This window comes from Cyclopterus lumpus, chromosome 15 (genome assembly GCF_009769545.1).
Source record: "Cyclopterus lumpus isolate fCycLum1 chromosome 15, fCycLum1.pri, whole genome shotgun sequence".
Lineage (NCBI taxonomy): Eukaryota > Metazoa > Chordata > Actinopteri > Perciformes > Cyclopteridae > Cyclopterus > Cyclopterus lumpus.
The window spans coordinates 17836262-17857505 of record NC_046980.1 but is presented as its reverse complement, the minus strand read 5'-3'; the positions used below and the strand labels follow the sequence as shown (position 1 = coordinate 17857505).

Sequence of the window (21244 nt, the reverse complement as noted above, 5' to 3'; positions counted from 1 at the left end):
CGCTGTGACTCAAACTGCGGCAGCGCCATGTCTGTCAGAGCTATCTGTGCTTTATTGAGCAGCCTTTAGGAGAATAACTGTCAGATAAACTTTTGATTGTTTGTATTGTGATTTGAGTGAGACCAAAAGGAGAGTTTCTTACACATTGATCTATCTGTATCCCTTGTTGTCCCCGCTGCCTATCGATTCTGCAAGCTGAGCAGAAACACACTCCAAAGGTCAGAGTGAGGGGTTGACTGAGTTGGGTCTGAATTCGCTCTAATGCAGTAGTGCGGACAACAATGTGTTTTTTCTTCAGGGACAGTTTCCCTGTTACTCAAGACATTCCGCAAACTTCACAGTCAGCAGTTTTTGAAGGACATATTTCTTTACTTAAAATGAGTTACAGATAATTGTTGTTGTTGTTGTGTGTGTGTGTGTGTGTGTGTGTGTGTGCGTGTGCATGTGTGTGTGTGTGTGTATGATTAGGGTGAACTGAACCTTTAAATCAACTTAAATTTAAACAAATTAATTAGCCTGCCCGGAATAAGACGGACGACGGACAAAACAGCCACCACGTTGGTGCTTCAAACGGAGAACCTCGTACTTATAATATAATTGGACCATTACCACATAATTCCATAATGAATGTAAGATTTTCCCAAATTAATAAAATAATATATAATCTAATAAAATTAAATGAATGGAAAACTACCGTACACTCGACCTGCACCTGCATCCAAGGTGCACCTGGGCCATCAAACAGCACACGCACTATTCTCACCGTGAGAACTCTTTCCGCTTGCCTCCACACACACACACTGGCCTCACAGGTGCACTCTAAGCCTTAGGGGTACTGACCCACTACATCCAGGGTGTAGGTGTGGTTAATGGCTCCAAAGTCGTTCTCCACCAGACAGGTGTAGTTGCCCTTGTCCGACGGCACCACGCTCTCCATGATCAGGGTCCAGTGCTGGCTACGCACCTGGGAATGAGAGGCAAGGGTTTCTGGTTACACAGACACAGTCATTGATACGCCAGCTAATAAACATGCACGCATACAGAGACATTAACAGACAGAAAGAGCTGGCACTAAATGAGAAGGATGAAATTCGAAAAGGGGATTTGGTCGGAAGAGTGAAACGACGAAAGCTGTAAAAAAGATTTGAGGCGTATGATTCCACCAGGTAAACTCCACCCTAAGCAGTTTCAACCACAGTTCTAAAAATAAAAAAAAGGTGTCACCCCGTGTGGAATCCACAGGTGTGAGCTAACAATAGTGTTTCCATCTGAATGCTGAGGAGAGACTGTGGCTGCTGCTTGTACTGGCCCACATGTCACACAATGGAGAGATTATGCCACAGGGCTGGGCTCAGGTACAGCTTTTGTCCAACATGTGTTGACAAAAAGAGAGGAACGAGCTGCGCTGACAAACCGACTGTATCATTTCCGTCACATGGCGGCCATTTTTTGTCACGCTGTAATGATGCGAAATTAGAAGCTACATCAACATAATCTGCTCCTAAACTTTCCTGGCAGGGAGACGTGCTTTCTCATAAGACGTCAGTCATTAACCAGGAACCTCAGACTTGTTCAGCATCACTGGCTCTTCCAGTGAGTTCATTTCACAACTGTCTGATTTAACTGGTATCCCACTCTATCAGTGCGGCTCTGCATAGATGCAGTAAATGCTATTTGTTTAGAGAGACAAAGGGAGGAATTTAGGAACAAAATAACTAAACTGCAATCCAAATAGACTCCGTCATCAGGGAGGAATTCTTCACATTGAGACTAGTGATGACTTCAGGCTCTTTTTTTATTCTACAAAGAGGAAATAAGACACAACCACACTAGCTTTACTTTACCATGACCTACAGAATCAGGTATTTTCAGCACATATAAATCAAGTCAGACAAAACGAGAGAAAAAAAGAGCGAGAAAACATTTTACAAGGTACCACAGTAAAGGAAGTTGTATGTTTACTACTGACGTTATACATTTATTATTATTATTGTGGTTTTCCTTCAAAGAATCAGAGAATACATTGAAGTGCATGTGTAGTTTCAAATTGAAGTCAGTTTGGTTTTCTTTATGTGGAATGTTTTAAACAGAGTTTAAACTTTAACCGGCTTAGCAATAGTGTTTGTAAATCACATTTCACAACAAGAGAATCCCATGCTAGAATCACATCCTGGTTTCCAACCAAAGCCAGTGGGACCTGTTCTCCCTGATTGAGTTACTTCAGCATTCTCAACTCAGTTCAACCCTGACGCTACCTACCGTCTCTATACATTACTGTCTGGGGGCATTTAACCCTTAAGTCCTCGGCTTAAGTTTCTAATTGTTGGGGGTAAAGAACCATTTCGAGTTACAGTGAGAGGCTCTCCAAAGTATCCTGGTGAGAGGAGGCGCATGGATGAGCAATTCCAATTTCACACCAGAAACCCTGCCCTCGTTTTCTTCTGTCTACTCTCCTCCCGTCTCTCCAGTGAAGGGTGGAAAAGGGGTGAAAGGAAGGCCAGAGAATGATTGGAAGAAGGAAGGGTTGACGTCCTTGTAAATACATTCGCAAAAACAGCCAGAGGCACTGTAGCACGGAAAGCAGTAAAAAGCCAGAGACGGCAGTAAGTTGACGTTGGTAATAAAAAGTATGATGTATTACTGTTTATCCTACCTTATAGCCTCCCATGCGGTCCTCTTGGCGGAAAGGCCTGCTGTTTTTAAGCCAGCGCAGCTTCGGCCGGGGGTTGCCTCCTGCAGCACAGCGGAACTTGACTGTGTTGGCAGCTGGCACCGCGTGCAGCTTCTTCTCCATCTTTGCTGACGAGGTCCAATACGGAGCGCCTACAACCAGAGAACAGTTGGTGTTCAGTCAGGGTGAGATATCCCAATTGTCCTCAGCATTAACAGTTGGGCTTCAGGGCCTTGGATTGGCTCAGGCAGATAGATATACAAGGAAGCGTGACTGCAGAGGAGCCAAACCTGAACCATTCCTCCCTCCCAACCCCCCCACCATTCCTTGGCAACACTGACTGATCCGCTGTCTGCATAACACAACCAAGAGCTCCACACTCACACAGTTACATACACACGTTCCCTGAAGGCTCCGCGGGGTGTTGCAGAGGGGGGGAAAAACATCAGCTCTGAGGGGAGAATGTACCTGAGCGTGGCCAAGAGGGTAACTAGACCATCACATTCAATTTTATCTCATTCCACTTACCAGCTCTTTTATTTTCTCTCCCTCCACTTCCTCTAATTACCATAGCTCCCCTGTCACTTGGCTAGATATGGACGGCAAGGCCACAGGATGCTCATCACCCTTGGTAAACCATTATGTGCCATCGGAGGAGAAAGTGAATTAACAAAGTTTAACAAAGGATTTCAGAGTTCTCAATGCGCACTTTTGTCGAGATATCATCAACAGAAAACCGTTACCATTTCGGAAATCTATCACCCTCTTTGTGTTTTGTCCACGCTCTGGTTCTGTCTTTCCTCCCAATTTCTGTCTCTCAGTCAGCTGGATTTCCCTCCGAGCCCCCACCAACCCCACCCCACCCGCCCTTTTCCTCTGCACCTGGGAGTGTGATTGCCTAAGCAGATGGGGCTCAGAGGGGAAGACAAACTCAAAGTCAAACAACAACCAAAACGGTTTTCCACAGCATCACTTCCTCCCCGTACAGCAGGAGAACACACAGCGTAGGGAATACCCTCAGATAAGACCACTAGTGACTTTAGTATGACCCTTAAATATGAGTTACCATCCCGGGGAAAAGTATTCCCTCCACTCTCTTTCCTGCCTGTCCAATATGCATACTATCAGACACCTCCCGTCGGTTTCTCTGACACGCACAACCGGACAAGTCACACAAACTTAGATAGTAAAGTCAGTAAACAGTGCTCTTCCTTCCTGAGTGGATGCATACGACGAGTCCTCAAACTATAATTAGTCTCCCCCTCCCTTTCTTCTTCTTCCTTCTCACTCTCGCTATCTGTGCTTCTCTTCCTGCATCTTCACCTCTCGGTCCCACTTCCATTTCTCTTCATTCACTCTCCCTGTCATCACTCCGTCCATTCAGACGGAGAGAGATTAGGTGGGGGACTGGACCATTACGAGGCTGTTTCTCTCCGAAACGACCTCTGACCCCAAACTGGCAGCCGGGTCGGAGGATGAGGTTGGGACATGAAAGGTGAGCGGTGCGGTTTCCCATGCTCTCCATCCGGAGGGGCAGCACTTCAAACGAGACGACCCCAAGACCTCTATCCAGATGAAGCCAAACTCTTGCTGGCCCAACTGCTGTGGACTCCAGGAACCCCCTCCTCCCCCAAAGCCCCATGCATCCGGATCCCCACTCATGGCTGTTTATCCAAAGCTGGCCAGGGGTGAGCTGAGGTTATCGAACTTCTCGATGAGTCAAGATTTTGTTTCTCTCTAAGTTCCCCCGGAGAGAAAAATCCATCAGTGGCCCAAAGTAGTATTTCAATGTTGATGTGTTCTCTCGTAAAGCTGTGATATCCTCCTCTTTACCATATCTCTACGCCAGCTGAACATTGCAATTCAGGGCCACTGTTGGGAAAACAATACAGAGATTTTGAGAATAGGGGCTGCTTTTCAGGAGCAAAGAGAAACACCCAGGTGTCAAGCTTTCTGTCAATGCATTTTTAGCGTACCCAAAGAGTTTTTAAAGAGTTTAAGAACTAGGCGGATTTTCAAGTATTGCTAAATCCTGATCGGTTGACAGAAATATGTGACTTTTTTATCCAATTGAGACCCGCCCACTTCAAACAAGTTGGCTGAGCTCAGACCAAATAAGAAATACGGAAATCCCTGTTGGGAAATAGACAACACTTTTCTCCCAATACCCATTGTAAGAAGTTGATTTGAGTAACTACAGTTTCAGGGCCTTTAAAAATGTTTTTGACTTTATTTTACTTTTTTCTTGAATTTATGACTTCGTCGTCATATTAAGTACTGTTTTCCGGTAATACAACTTTCTTTTTAAAAAAGTCAGACTTTCTGTTCGAGATCTCTAATTTGTTTTCCAAGTTAAAGTCGGAGCGACACACTGGAGGCCTCATATACTGTGTGTTTATTATTTTGAACAGATGGACTTTTTCACTTCAGTGCTCACAACAGCATATCACAGGACATCAGTGAGGATTTCATATTTAGTCATTAACAGAATAAAAAACTATTCTCTCTGGGCTGTTTAAGAGTGCGTTAGCGTAACTTTAATTATGCTGGTGAGACAAATCTGTTCTTCCATGAAAGTCCTGTCGTGCGGCTTTAACTAAAGCACAACATGAGTGATGATGTAAACAACAACGATCAAAGTCGTCAGCAGACAGAGGCTCTGAAACAACAACAGGACTGAGCGCTAAAAGCCAGGCTCCACGTGGCTTTTCAACCCCCACCCATTCCCCTAAACACAGCTTCCCTCACAGATCCCTCTCGAGGCTCCTCCAATAACACCACCCTCTGCTGATTGGGGACAAACACTTTTTGTGCTTCAATCTTCGATACAGAGTCAAATCAAAATGCTCTGTTTTACCGTGGCCCGATACCCAGCCCATTCTGAGTGCTCCGGGGAAGAAGAAAAAAAGAATAAAGCTACTCTGCTCATTCCCTACGTGCACCCTCCTCCCTCGCACTAGTCCACGGCCAGAGAGGTGCTGGTGCCGATCCAACAACCCCCCACCTCCTTCCCCCTGCCTCTTTTCCCGCTCCTTTCCTTCCCCTCTTTCTTTAAATAACAATCTTGTTTTTTAATTTTCAGAAACACACACAGCGAGAAAATGCGAGCGTGCTGCCAGAACAGCTTTCCCTTTGTTTTCAAACTGCTTATTACCTCCGAAATGGCTGGAGCTTTTCCCTCTTTTCCATTTTTGTTCCCCCTCTCTCTGAGTTCCTCTCTCTCCCCCATGTTTAATGGCTTTCAGGCAATTACAGTCTGCCCAAAAGTGGAGGAGGAGGACACGCAGTGAGACGCAATGCGTGTGGAGAAATTTAACAAGATGTGGAAGCCCTTGTCTTTACTTCGGAGCGTGCATGTGCATGTGACTACATAACCCGATACTCACCGCATAGACCAACTTGGGTAAAAACATTCTCTTTCTCTCACACACACACACTCACACATACACACACACACAGGCCCATCAGGTGGGTAACTGGGTCCAGATGGGTTGTCTTTTATAATGGATGAGCCCAGCTGACTGACTGGCTGGCTCGCTGGCTCCATGAGGCCTGACTACCTGAGGGACACTAGCTAAAGGAATGTCAGGAATCTCTGTATTCCATGGAGACACACACACACACACACACACACACACACAAACACACTGAAAAACACAAAAATATAGAGAACCATCCGCTTTCCCTCATCATAATCACAAAGTCTGAACTGTGCTAATAAACACTGACAAAGCTAAGAAGATTATTTCACTCCAGGATTTAGTGTGGCTATCACAATCTGCATTCCACTTTTGACATGCTCATTATTGTTTTCACCACAACATGGCTTCAAACAAAGGTGTGGAAGAGTTAAGCTTTAGATCAGGTGAAAAATTATGAGAATGTGTGTAGAATTATTTTATCCTTTCGCCATGTTCTAAATGGGCATTTTTAGTGTGTCATCCCTTTGTTTGCCAAATGCTACTTATTAAGTAAAATGCTGTAATTTCCCCTGCATTTGCTATTTCTTTTTGATGGAAGGTCAGAAAAAAAGCAGTAGCTAGAATGAGGGCTGATTGAACCTTTTCATCAACGGAGAAAGGGATTGTGGTCAGAAGAAGGATAAGACCAGTGCAGTCTACTTAATGTGCTGCGCTAAAGTGCGCCCGATCTATGGGAATTGGCGAGGAAGAGCAGCGCATCATTAACTTATTCATCTCTCTTTTCGTTCCTCCCATACTCACTTATCTGTTCTCCATCCGCCCCAGTGTCCTCCGATCGCTCAGTATCGTCCTCATCATCCCCCGACGAGATGGCATCTGCACAAAGTAACCACGGTTACTGCCATCAGTATCGCATCCTACATACGTGTGTGTGTGTATCGCATACAGAAATGTTTATGCATTCACTTTCTCCCGAATTTGTAAAGAAAATCCGGGCCCTTGTTTTACTGATGCATCTCTTGTATGCTACACAGACACACGCTGGAAACCCAGAGTGGTTCAGAAAGAACCAAATCCAGGCTATTCATCCCTGATCACATCTGCTCCATAGCCACTTCCTGGACAACCCAGCTCTGCAGTCCTACCCTAACTGTCCAAACACCTTGTCCCGTCCTGACCTGGCTCATCCCTGACTCACCTGTGACATTCACTATGAAGCAGACCGTGTCTTTGCCCACGCTGGTGCAGGTGTACAGGCCTGAATCCTTTGCCGTGGCATCACGGATCTGCAGCACCTCCTGCTCTATCACCGTGCGATTGTTGGTGCCCAGAGAGCTGCCGTCTTTGGTCCAGGTGATGGTCCCCGACGGCGGCAAAGGGCAGCTCAGCTTCAGCAACTCCCCCGGGTGCACTGAGCACACCGTGGGCTTAGAAATTTGGTATTTGTTCGAGGCCTCTGCAGAGCGAATGGGGAGAGGGGGGAGAAGGCAAAGAACAGATTGGAGAAAGAGAAGGGTGCAGAAGAAGGAGGAAACAGTGGTGGGAGAAGAAGAAACAAGCCAAAGTGTAAGAAACAAAAACACCACATAACCCCCAATGGATGCACTGAAATCAACTTGTGCAGGAGGAGCAATACAGAAAGAGGAGGCCTTTTTTCTTTCTTTTTTTTATATACCGTTACACCAACAACGTCATAACCACAAATCCCCCGACAGTCATTTGAAATTGGAGGCCTGAGAAAATACCACTGTTCTGGTATCAGGTTTACAGTGTGATTGATAGATAGATTCAGAGCATGTGTGTACAGCCACAGCAGCATGTGTAGCGGGAAAAAAAATACAATCAATGCTTTGAGAGCAGGTGAGAATTAGACATCACTGTGTTGAGAGACTGTCTCCCACCACCACCACCACCGCCCCTCCCCCACCCCTTCTAGCATTGATGCCAAGCAGCCAGTGTGTGAGAAGCAGCAGCACAGACAGATTTCTGCAGCCTGAGAACAAGGTAACTCCAGTGTGTCTGCCAATCAGAAAGAAAAGCAGCCAGAAAGACCTTAGACGGAAGAGGGCAGGGGAAGGTAGAAGGGGGGGGGGGGGGGGGGGGCTGCGCTCTTTTTTTGGGGGTGTTCCGTGGGTTTTGACTCTAAACTTAGAAAACCTTGACCTGGCTGTAGCCCGACTCCTGTTTTCCATCTCCCTCTTGTTCGTTCTCTTTCACAACACGGCCATGGAGGATCTACAACCACTGCACGGCTAAGGCAGAGAGTAAGAAACTCCTGTCGACTCCAAAGTGCATGAAACCTTCACTTCTGGGACAAAATCCAAGTACGCCTGTGCATGTGTGTGCATGTGTGTACACCGTGTCCCCCTTTACTCAGGAGAGAACGGGGTGAATGTCCAATATATCAAAGGGAATTTGGAGCGTCCACAGCTGAGACTGCACTTTCACATCAGGGCAGATTTTATACGTTAACTCTAAACTGTGACTGGATGTTGAGCCAAAAGAAGGGGGTGGAGAGGGTGGAGGGGGGGTTGGCCATGCCTGAAATGCAAGATGGCTTCTGCCATATAAACCGAAGCCTATTCAGTCACCTTGAGACTCTCGCTGAACACACACACAGATTCCCGCACAAATGTGTCCATTCACTCTACTCAGATGTAGATATCTTTGCAAAAACTATAAGAAAATCGCAACAATGGAAAATGAAAAAGCCAGTGATGAACTTATGTATGTAGTGTTTGACTAAAGGCTGATAGGCGTAATTAAAGAGGCATGCCACTGCCTCTCCCAGCATTTCCTGTACCTCAATACACCTTTTCAAGAACATTCCAGCCCCTTTATGTGACCAACGTGTGTGTTAAATGTAAAGTATACGCAGGCACACACACACACACACCCACACACACACACACACACACGCACGCACACACACACACACACACTCCCGCCTCGACAGGAAGGGAAAGTCATTCCGCCACAAGCCAGCGGTTGAGGTATGTGTGCAAGCCTCTAAACGTTCCCCCTGGGCAAGTAGACACACACAGGTACACTTCCTGTATTGTCTTCTTTCTCACCTCCTTCATCTCCTTCTCCACCCAGGACTGAGAGTGTGTGGTCTGATAGGAAGTGGAGCTCCAGTGCTGATGGATAGGAGCTGTCTCCGCCACCTTTTTTGCGACACTGTTTTCCACACATTATTACAGCAAAGCTTTTGACTTTGCTGTTTAATTTAGGATTTTTAGAGAAACAAAGGAGTGTGGGTAATCTGCCGGGAAGCGAGCAGGTATGGACAATTTCAGTGGGGCTGACATGGCAACGCAACACTTGGAACATACACAGACACACACACAAACACAGGCTGCACTGTCTGTCAGCACATTGAAGAGAAAGGGAGGGCACAGAGGTGTTTCTTCATAGAAAGATGATACACGTATAGACACATGAATGTGTGTGTGTGTGTGTGTGTGTGTGTAACACTAGGAGAGGTCTGAGAAAGAGAAGGAAAATGAGTAAAGAGGGTCAGAGAGGAATCTCTCCAAATGGTGCGTCTGGTTAAAGAAAGCATGCACGTGTTAGTTCTGCCTTCATCATTTTCTTATCTCCGCTGTGTCCATCTGTCCCCCTCCATCAACTCCTCCTCCTCCTGCTGCTGCTCCTTCACTTCTCTCTTTCACCTTCCCTTCCGCTTTGCCCTCTCCTTCCCCTTTCCCACACGTCTCCCCCACCCCCACCCCCGACTCCTGCCTCGCTGACCCTGCTGACCTGACCCTGACCCTTCCCAAATCTGTTGACACCTCCAGCATGCCCGATTGTTCATGGGAACCTAAGTCACGTAATCACACACACACACACACACACACATATACACACACACACACTGTGAATGCAGCAAGAACCTAAAGAAACCTTTTCGCACACTGAGAAAATAATGAAAATGCATGTATCAGTCACGTGCACGCCAGATACACACACACATACACCTTGCTCCACTTGAAGAGAGTTAACAAGGGTCCAGGGATGCATGCTGAGCTGAAGAGTTGAAACACTTCACTGCAGATTTTTCATCTCTGCAAAGTTTTGTCCCCCTCTGCGCCACAGGAGGGGGCGTGTGTGTGTGTGTGTGTGTGTGTGTGTCTCTCACTCACACACACGCACACACACTTTGCTCGATTATGATCAGGTAGCTTTCTCCCCTCCCCTTCCCCTCCATCATCACAATAATTTTGCCTCTCGCCTACTCAAGCACACCTCCATTTCAAAACCCATCTCTCTCTTCTATTACAACTACCGGGCACGATAGATTCAGGGTGTCCACTCCTCGCCATGTCTTCGCCCCCATTTGCCCCCCGTCTTGGCTGACAATAATTAGTGTCTACGGCAAAATCCAGCAGGCAATTCCCACCAATGCCTGTTTGCAGGGATGTTGGAAAGTGGCTTGTTTACGACCGATTCCTTTCTTTTTTTTTAGATGTATCAGCTCATGAATTTATTACTGCAGAGACGCTGCAAATCTGTTCTGCCATCTCCTCCCTGTCGTGTTCGGCACATTGGGAAAGGTGGATTTCACGTAATGGCACACACTCAGCATGCATGCAGACCAACAGCCACACACTTCCAAATCACATTATCTCTGCTGCCTTTCTTATCCTTCATTTTTCCTCTCCTCTTTCCTCTGTATCCTCCCCACACAGTCAAATCCCAGGGCTTTTCTCCCCTTTTTTGTCTCTCCCTCTTTTCTGATGTCAGTGTCTTTTCACATTCAAATCCCTCCCTGGCATTTTATTGTGACAAAGGAGCACCTCCGTGAACTGGCTCCTGCTAGCATCCATGGCAACCGCCCCTCCACTTTCACCAAGCCCTTCACCCCTCATCAAGGCATTCTCTGAACCCCACCCGACCCCTTGAACCCGCTGGCTATCCCCTTATCTCCAAAGATCTTCTTAGGTTGAATCTCCAGTGACCCTCAGATGTCCCTCTACTTTGCTCCGGCTTCTAGAGATTAATGTACTTTCTATTTTCATCATCGATGAATCTGCCAATGACTTTTCGGGCTGACAGCTGCGAATGTCTTGTTTAGTTGAATCAAACAAGCCGAAGATATTCAGTTTACAATAAAAGTATAAAAAAGAGAAGGGAGAAAGAGAGAAGCAGAAAATCCTCACATTGGAGAAGCCAGACAACCAGAAATACATTTGGCATGTTTCACTACGTTGACATTGGACTAATGTATGAATCGACTAATTGTTTCAGCTCTAATATAAACATCCACATTATAAGAGGTGCTTTTTTCCCATAAAGGTGAGCATGCAGGAGGCTCAGTGTCTTGCACAAAAACAAATCAAAGGATGATGATTGTTTTTGTTTTGTTATTACTTCTGCCAAGAAAGTTATGTTTTTGGCTTGTTTGTCTGTTTGTCAGCAGGATAACAGAAAGGAAAGTACTGGCCATCGAGACTTGGTGAAAGGGAGTAGCGTGGGTCAAGGAGGAAGAATCCATTACATTTTGGAGAGGATTGGCCTTGGTGGGGGTCTGTGCTCTCCTGAGTTGATTGGTTGTAGTCAGTGTTTTTTTCCCCATCATCAGGCCCCCTTGTCTATGCTGGCTCAGATTCCCCTCTGCCCCCTGCTGTACACCGGACAGTTCACTGAGACCTGAGGCCCAAGCTGGCACAGGTAGCAGTGACGAGTGATGAGGTACTTTCTGGCAGATTAGCCAAGTCAAACAACACACTCTCACAACCACCAACACACTCAGAACCTCAAGATTAACAGCGGCCAACGGCTGACTATTAACAGTCATTGTGCGAAGGCCGTATATTCAGCCCGACGGGTCACACCAGCAGCCGACACATTGCGTTTGATTAGAGTTCAGTTCCATGTGTGTGTGTGTGTGTGTGACTGACTGACGCGTGTTAACAGTGTGTCATTAACCTGCCAGTTGACTCTTTTATACTTTTACAACCCCTCTCCTCCTGTGTGGATAGCAAAGGGATGCAGAAAAGTAGTAAGCCTGCAACTCCTTCACATTCCCACCTTCACATACGACTACCAACAAACAGTCTGGTGAAAACTAGGCTCTTAATCAGCAGTCTATTATCATCATCATCATCATCATCATCATCATCATGGCTGTCAGTGAAAGGCAATTGTTACTCTGTTTAACACAAGCTGACTGCATATCATATTAAATAAGGTGCAACATAGCAGTGGAAACTTGATTATGAGTAGAAACCATGAAGCGAATAAATACAGAAATGTGCCAAGAAAGCAATTATGTTCCTGCGGTGCCCAGAAACTCTTCTGGAAATAAAACTTGTCCTTTGTTGACAAGCATCCATCCTTTTATTGCCGTCTGTCTAAGCATGAAAGACTCGTCATGGTAAGCTTTACTTATTTAACCACGCAACTCTTTTGAAGTGCTGGCCTCCATGCCGATCGGAGCGCTTTCTGACGAACAGAGTTTGGCGGGGAGGTACATCCAGACCGTGAGCTGACTTTTGTGAAGCTGCACTCACATTCAGCCTTCGCTCCGACGCACCTGTTGCCACATTTATTCCGCAGTTATAAAACAAGAACATACCGATGTTAAACACACACACACACACACACACCTGCAGTGTTTGCTTCCATTGTTATTCAGCTCAGTCAGAGTATTATAATCACAGAGAGTGCCTGGACAAGGTAAACACTCTAGATACTGTCGTGGCTAAAGGGACAACAATAAGTCTGTTGTGGAGGCCTTAACCAGTGCGCTCGCTCTACTTCTAGTGTTACAGCAGCCACAGGTAAACAAACGAGCAGGGCCACCAGGGGAGCAGGCGTGTGCGCCATACAGACAACATTGATATGCAATCTGATGAATCTGACCAGCCAATCTGTCTCCCTAACATGTATGCCCTACAGCTGACACCAGTGCAGCCCATCAAGAGCAGTGACCGAAAGTAGACCGCGACAAACATGCATCCACTCACACAACGCACACACACGCGCACACAAACACAGCTGCGCTTAAATCTATGTTGGCTATGTGCAGCGGGGAAACTGACTCGGGATCAGATAAGCGGGCCAGGTTCTCTGTGCCCCGTTGATCCCTCATCATGTGACCCCAAGGTCTAGCCACTTAATCTCCAGTCACATGACTTCACCGCAGCTCAGTAATCTCTCCATCTAAAGGAGAAGTCAAATATGCACAAATCCTCGTAGACCTTTCCTGGATGATTGTATAACTCTCTGGAAACCTCTCTCTGTGTCTACGAAGCGTAGCGTCCAGGCCATGCGGGGCTCTGCATCAAGCGGCTCAGAGCCAGACAGTCTGCGACAGAACAACAAAAGCATCAACAGGAGAGTGGAGCTCTAGCGGCCTCTCATCAAGGTAGGAAGGGACGATACCTGACCTCTAGGGCAAAGGGCGAGCCGCGGTACAAAGTGTATAAATGTGTGTGTCACGAGAGAGAGCGAGAGAGAGAGGTGGGGGAGGTGGCTTAAAAAAAGTGATGCTCTGTTGTTGACCCAACTTACAATTAGCTTGCTGATTAAAGCCTGAGAACAAAAGGCTTCGGAATGTGAGTTACCATCAATCACAGCAACTCTAATTAGCTGGTCTCTGTCCAGACTGGAGAAGCCTGAAAGGAGACCTTTTTATTTTATTTTTTAAAGAGCACAAAACAAGCTCTCATAAAGTATTCTCAAAAAGTTTTTGTTCCGTCAAAACAAAATCTGACTTTCAAATAGGAAAATTGACAAACTTTGCAGAGAATGGAGCGTATTGTGATTTGAGATAACAAAGCAAAGCCCTGAACTCTGTGTCCTTATTTCTCCCTTTCCATCCCTTTTTGTGCTTCTTTCCAGGCAAGCTGGGCATGAGAGAAATGCCAGCATAAACACTGTCCCACCTTCCTCCACAGCTCTCCCTTGTCCTCCCCCGCGGGGTCACAAACCTGCCTGTAACACTCAAGTACAGCATGAACTACCACAGACATCCAACTAAGAAGTAAAACAAAACAAGAAGAGTGTGAATCACACGGCTCACGCTGAGTAAAGACCAAGGCTACTTGTTCTCCTTGTTAGTTTGTTTATTTTAATCCCCCCCAAAATCTCATATGATCTCCATTATTTCTACGGGTAAAGGGATAATAAAAACTTAAATACTAACTTGTGAATGTACAAGCGACACTGTATGTGTTACTGTTCTTTCTTCAAATGGATGAAACTAGCTAAATATCCCTCATTTGGTTGGAGGCCAATTAGGGATTGTCAACCATTTACATTAAAATGAGATAAGGATTCATTTCCTTATCTCATTTTAATGTAAATATTTGGCAATCCCTAATTCTAAGGAAAGGGTTAATTGAAACTCTGAAGTCAGGTTTAAGGGGGAAAACATACTTGACAGACCTGCACCTGCTCTCAAAAAGAAAACCAAACAAATGGCTTGTCCCCCTGCTCCACCTCTCACACCCTTCATTTCTGTCCCCTCTCATCCCCCGCTGCTTACCTTCAGGTTCCACAGTGGCCTCGTCCTCCTTGGTGGCGGTGAGGGGCGGCCGGGCCACGCTGACGGTCAGCAGGGACAGCAGGACAGCGGCCAGCAGCCAGGCCCACAAGGCCATCCCGTTAGTGGGGGCAAGCGCTCCCCATACCCCCTTTCTCCACCTCCCCCTGGACACTGATCCCATCTGAGGGGGTCCGCCCAACCATCAACTGCTGCCAGGTCAGCCTGTCACTCAGTGGAATTCCCCCAATCACCTGGGCTGAGAGGTGAATGAAAGAGAGAGAGACGGAGAGGGGAAGGAAGGTGGTGGCGGAGTGATGATTAAAGAGGTAGACATAAAAATGAACAAAAAGGCGGCAAGAAGAGGGGGGGGGGGGGGGGGGGGGGGGGGGGAGAACATTTGTTAGAGTGGATTAATTAATTTTCAAAGAACTTTCTGCACCATTTTTCCTCCTCCAAAGTGAGACAGACAAATGAAGCAAGAGAAGGCAAACAGAGAGACATAGTGTTTCAAAATGCTGTCAAACAAGCCATTCATCAGACATACCGAAGCTGTGAGGCACCAGCAGTCAACACAACCAGCACCTTTGCTTCTCCTCTGTAATTATATGCACTGAAATGTGTATTAGGGAACGCAATTAAGAGCTCTGTATGTCTTAAGTGTTTACAGGCTAACCAGTTTGACGTCTCCCTCAGACACACTACATGCCATACAGCTCCAAGATCAGACTTTTTTCAAAGTTCATTAAAGTTTTCTACTCTGACATTATCATTTTCTTTTTTTTTATCCATCAGATTTCTAATAAATCTTGATGAGTAATTATTTATTTTGGAAATATCCCTGGAACAGCCAATGTGGCACCACTTTCGCTGAGTCGGATATTTATTCCCGTGCGCAACAGATGTGCCAGACCTGTTGCCCGCACGGCTGCATCCGTGTTAATTGTATTCATACGAGGCTCTAGTTGCATTTGCGTGACTTGAGTATAAAAACAGCAAGGCTTTAATTGAAATGCAATATTGCAATATTGGACACACAAACACACCGATCTGTTTAGCCAGACATCTGCGGTACAAGCGTCTCTGGGGGATTGGTGAAGTCACGCTTCCCTGCGCTCCTTCTGCTCCAGCTGGACGTATCGATTGGTTTTGGCCCGCAAAAACACGAGTAGTTTGGCTTTTAGAGAGCCAACCTGAAGACCTGCAACCTGATTTCTCTTGATTTGCCTCCCTTCAGGGAGCACACGCGACACGGACGGTGGACGCGCACAATGACGTCGCGGTTGAACCATGAATGCATCCCGACATCCTGACTTTATTAGAGATGTGCACCGGTTTGAGTTTGCAATTAGGGCGAATAATTCTGCATAGTTACAGCTCAGATGTATGAATTATTAATGTATCATAAACCAATCAGTGCAGCAATAAACCATTGACCTTACCGCTGTTTGAAAACTTCAGCAGGACAAATATACACCAGAATTACCTACCTCTGTATTTTAGTTTTACATAATTTAAAAGTGTGTAGAGCACAATAATATATATATTTACACAATGCTGCAGCTTTCAAATATAGCCATACGTATACACTGAATGGTTAAAGAGACCAACCGCAGGATAAAAACAAAAACATGAAACTAAAGAGAAAGGGTTTATAGAGTTGATAATGTGCTTATTTTTCTTTATTTTTTAAACTTCTTTTAGCATGTTGCTGACGACATGGCATTGGACACATGAGGGACTGTGCTTCATAGGCGACCACAGCTTTTTCATTTAAACCGGGCTTTGAATGACATTTCTTGGCACTGATTGAATTCCTTTTGACATTCAAATCAGTTGGCTTTTCCCACAATGGGGGCTCATTTGGAGCTGCTCTGTGATTTAGGGCTCCGGCACCAAGCAGTGAAAAAACAACTGCGGTCACGGGATAATTGGCACCATAAATGCAATGTAGAAAATTAAGCAAAGTAATAAATAACCAGGACACTTGTTAATGGGCCCCAAAGTGATGATGCAAGGTGCTGGGTATCGGTCCTTGCCTTCTCAAGTAAACAAGGCTAGATTGTACTGCATTCAAGGATGGTAAAAAAATAACACGCAAAGAACGCACATTGTGTTGTTTTGCTGAATGTAAACGTATGGAACTCTGAACAAAACAAACTTCATGAAGAACTTTGTATATTCTACAGAAAAGTAAAACGTAAATACAAAATATTGGCGAGAAAACTGTAAATTCGTTAAATCGTTCTTAAAGAAAGCGCAGCGCATTTCTACAACCACGTCGCCCATTTGTCATGACAGCCGAAACACTGACAGATGAGGAGACGGTGAGGAAGCTTCACGCGTAAACAGAGGATACTTACCAGGGAGGAATAATCTTTGTTTTGGCATGCACAGATAAGGGTGGAGAGAGCATGAGCTGAATCCGGAGAGAGGAATGTCTCCAACTCCACAATGCACCAACAAAAAAAAATCTGCGCTGCCTATTTCTTCTTCTGCTTCTTCTTCTTCTTCTTCTTCTTCTTCTTCTTCTTCTTCTTCTTCTTCTTCTTCTTCTTCTTCTTCTTCTTCTTCTTCTTCAGTTTACTATTCCATAATCAACCGGCATCCAGTCCGATCAGAGGATATATTCCAAACCCGACTGGCAGCGTAGTCCGATGCCATGCAAACAAATCCGAGTTTACACGCTCGTTATCCTTCATAAACAGCTCGGAAAACCTCACCGCTGTACCCCCCCCCCCCCCCCCCCCCCCCCCCCACCCCCCACACCCACCCCCCACCACCCCCCGAAACTTTCCTCGCCGTCACCAAGTTGCTCCTAGGGCGCAAAACATGCCCAGTGTTCCCGAGCAGCGCACTTGTCAACTAAACGGAAAAGTTTGCAGCCACTGCGGAGGTGGAACGCCGGGTTTAAAAGGTACGGGAGGTGAGTTGTCCGGTGCCAAATATCATAAAATCCATCAGTGTGCGTTCCCCTGTTGCGAAGAGCCGCTTTCTCTCCTTCCGCCGACAGTCCTCGTCTGTTTCTCAGACGCTTTGTCAGGTTTACTAGGCTTTTCTCTCCTCCTTACGTCTCCACACACTGCCCTCCTCCTTCACTCCGGTGGATGTCATTTCCCCCCCCCTCCCCTCCGTGACACCCCCCTGTGTAATTCGAGTCGCTTCCTGGCCCCAGTGCCTTTGGGCCCTACCTTCCTCCGCCCATCAAACTGCAGCGCTGCCCGCCCGCCTGCGCTCAACTTGCTCAAACTGGGTCCAAAGCGAGGGCCCCTGCCCCGCTCCGGAGCCGCCCGCCGCAGTTACGACGCCCCTCAGTGGCCGAGGCATGCCATTGACGGGAGGAGCCGCGCATAACACATGCGCACACGCACACAGTACACAGAATATATTTCAGCATATTTAGATGCTGTAGTGATGGAAGAAGTATTCAGGAACCATTTTCAAAAAAATATTATAAGCTAAATTAACTTTAAGATTTAACATTGGAGTGCATATCCTCAGCTTCTAAATATGATCAGTTATGGAGCATGCAGACCCAACAACAAGTAGGGAAAAGGGTAATAATGCAACAATATTTAGATATGCATGCAATATAACAGTTTTCAAGTCATCTACCGCATAAGAAGTACTATTATTGTTATACTTTATATAAAGTATACAAGTAAGTAAGTAGTATAATAGTAGTTAATAGTACAATATGTCCCTCTGAAATGGAGTTTAAGTATGACATAGAAATGCTCAAGAGAAGTACAAATCCAGCTAAATTGAACTTATAGATACTTATAGTCCTTGAGTAAACCTGTTATTACTGAGATGCGGCATGAGGGTTGAGACAAGTCTGTCTTTCTTATAGCAACATGTGAACATATATCTGGCTGTATATAATGTGGAGGAATGCCTTTTCATTATGAGAGTATACACGTTTTAATAAAGAGTGGGAAAATGTAGTAGTACTGTGCTTAAGTAAAATGTGATGTACTTTTACTTACCTCTGGAGTTTCATGCTACTTTACTTCTACATGCTACAGGTCCTCTGAAGGTTCATTTAACAAAATACAGCAAACACTGGAAGGTGTTTGCTACTGCGTGGTGCATTGTTGCAGAATTGGGAATAACCGAAGTTGGTAACTTCTCAGAAGAACAGATCTGTCCGCAGCTAGAGACCGAAGGCTGGCCCCTAGCTCATCCCACACGGCTTTGAGCTGTCTCCTGCAGTGGTTCAGGCGTTCAAGGGCTCTGAAAGAGACGCAAGGGAGGATGGAAGACTCTAATCTCCACAGACTTTTATTTTTTTGTTCCACTTCCACTGCTGAAGCCCTCTTTTTTTAAACAAGGGAGGGACGACTCTTCCATTCATTTTGAAAAGGGGCACTAACAAGACGTTTTTTTCCTGAGGTAAAGGTCTGTGAAAGGAGAGTTTTTCGTCTGTTTTTCTCTTCTCTCCCATCGCTGCCTCCACCAGTAAAGCCATCAGATAACAGTGGGGCTGACACGTTGGCCAGAAAGAAAGAGGGAGCGAGAGGTAAGGAAAGAGAGTTTGACTCATTTTACAAGAGTGGCACACAATACCCCCCAGTGTTTCTCCCCCTCTGAGTGTCTCTTTCCTCCTCCTACATGGGTCTATTTACAATCGCCCCAATTTATTTTCCACTGCTTGGGCATCCTACGTTTGAAAGAAACCTCATCAAGCAGAGTCTCATGGGCCTTTGACTGAAAACTGGATGGACTCAATACCCCTAGTGCCGTGGTATTCGTCAACCTGTCATTGTCCCTCTACATCTCCAATCTTTTCTTCAGTCCTCTTTCTTCCTTCATCCCTCCTGCGCCAACAGCCGTACGGTTTGGAATTAGGAAGCAGAGTGAGAGGAAGAGAAAGTGACAAGCTAATAGCTTGTCACTTTCGTCAGCATCCTAGATGAACATGTTGATTCCCTGTCATTGTTGATAGGACTCATCAGGAGGGCGGCGTATTGGAGAGGTTCTCCAATAACCGCGTTTTAATGGTGGGAGTAGCTCTCATTGGAGCTGCGAGTGATGCTGAGCGACTGAGCTGACATTAAGCATGCCTCCCGCTGCTATGTAAATCCAAGATGCCGTTGAAGGGAGCACATCGACAACTGGCCGTTACCTCCCTTTGTCCACGGACCGGCTAATTGGTTCACATTAAAGTCTCCCTGCAAATGTGTTTTGCTCAGTGTTACGTCACTCGGATGTTCACGTGCAGAGTGACGCATGAGCAGACTCGAGAGTGCAACACTCCAAGGACATGTTCACATTCATCTGCAGAGGAGAGGAGGTTCTCTCAGTTCCCCGCTGAGACGCGTGTGTGCATAGGTGGTATTGTGACGTCACGACTCATTTGGAAGTCAATCGTCCTCTGTCTGCGACTCACAACGGTGTGATGTGGAAACTTTTAAAAACATGCAGGCTTTTTAGTGACGTATGCAAACCTGCAAACTCAAAACATTTTCAAATTATTTAATCGAATATTTTGTGTGAACAAAAAAGACACAAAAGAATATTTTTTTATTTCTGTAGGATATATTTAACTAGTCCATACTTGTTAATCATCATCTCTTTATAGTGATAATATTCCGCTTGGTGCCAGTAACTTAACATTGCAGCTGTACCAGCGGCGTGACTGTTGATGGACACTTTGGTCCAGTCTGAGATATATTTCTCAACAAATATTGGATTAAATTTGGTACAGACATTCATGGTCCCCAGAGGATGCATTTTAGCGACTTTAGTGATCCTTCCCCTCCTCACACAGCATCAAGCATGGCTGCAGACTCTTAGTCCTGTTTCTTATTCTGGTGTTATTGAAGGTGTTTTAAATGTTTGTATTGCTGCTCCTTTTCTTAAGAGGGACATGTCTCCGCCAAGTCTATTTTAAGCATCGCACAGAACACACCTTGTGCTATACCAGTGATAACACATGCAATGGTTGGGGTGTAAGCCTCTATTGGAGGCAATCAACCACCATGATCTGAGGCAGAACGGAGAAGCCCCTCCCCGTGTATTTCAGAATGCTATCGAAGGCTAACCGAGTTATTCACTGTTGTTCACTTGTTCTCCTCTCGGAGATCGTTCTTTTTTCTTCCTTGAGGGTGCTGCTGTGAATAATGAATGGCACAGTGATATGTTATTGTAACCTCCCTATGCCAAATCCAAGTGAGACCCCTCCTTTTTTTCTCCCAATATATCACCATATAATTAAAACAACAAACGTGGGTGAGTCATGTGTAAAATATGAAACAAATGTGTGAGTCAAAAGTAGACGCACGCCTCGGGGCGCTACTTTGAACCATATTGCGTAGCTTCTCTGCAGCCACATGGCGATGCAAGACAGAAAGTGTGAGAGAAACATTTAGGTGGGTGTGGGGGGCAGGAATCAGTAGTAGCAGTACACCAAATGTGTTTGAAAATTAAAAGTATTCTGAGGAAAACCTCTTGTCCTTCTCCCGTGGGCACTCTTGACGTGCACTCCAACTGGGAGGCAGCTCTTGCTGCTCTGCCCCGACACGAGCCACCTCACACGGTGAAGTCCCTCTGCTTTTAACTCGCCCCATAAGTCAGCGGGTCGTCCTCCTCATCGTCATCGATATGCCGTAATAACCTCATCTAGAAAGCCAGGCCTCCGCTGTCCTCTCCTCCCCC

At 45.9% G+C, this 21244-nt stretch overlaps 1 protein-coding gene across 6 annotated transcripts in view; it reads right to left on the bottom strand.

Moving 5' to 3' along the window:
- Nucleotides 1–17097, bottom strand: part of fgfr2 (fibroblast growth factor receptor 2) — a 37005-nt gene extending 19908 nt beyond the window's left edge. For 4 of the 6 annotated variants that reach the window (XM_034552074.1, XM_034552075.1, XM_034552072.1 and 1 more), the window contains exons 1-6: nucleotides 16948–17097; nucleotides 14588–14843; nucleotides 7292–7549; nucleotides 6895–6969; nucleotides 2654–2823; nucleotides 841–964 (exon numbers count right to left, since the gene is read on the bottom strand). In XM_034552074.1, coding sequence (XP_034407965.1) covers nucleotides 841–964; nucleotides 2654–2823; nucleotides 6895–6969; nucleotides 7292–7549; nucleotides 14588–14768 — 808 coding nt within the window. In that variant the 5' untranslated portion in view covers nucleotides 14769–14843; nucleotides 16948–17097. The remainder of the gene's footprint in view (nucleotides 1–840; nucleotides 965–2653; nucleotides 2824–6894; nucleotides 6970–7291; nucleotides 7550–14587; nucleotides 14844–16947) is intronic. The other 2 variants (XM_034552077.1, XM_034552078.1) reach the window with 2 other exon arrangements.
- Between the last annotated feature and the right edge of the window lie 4147 nt (nucleotides 17098–21244).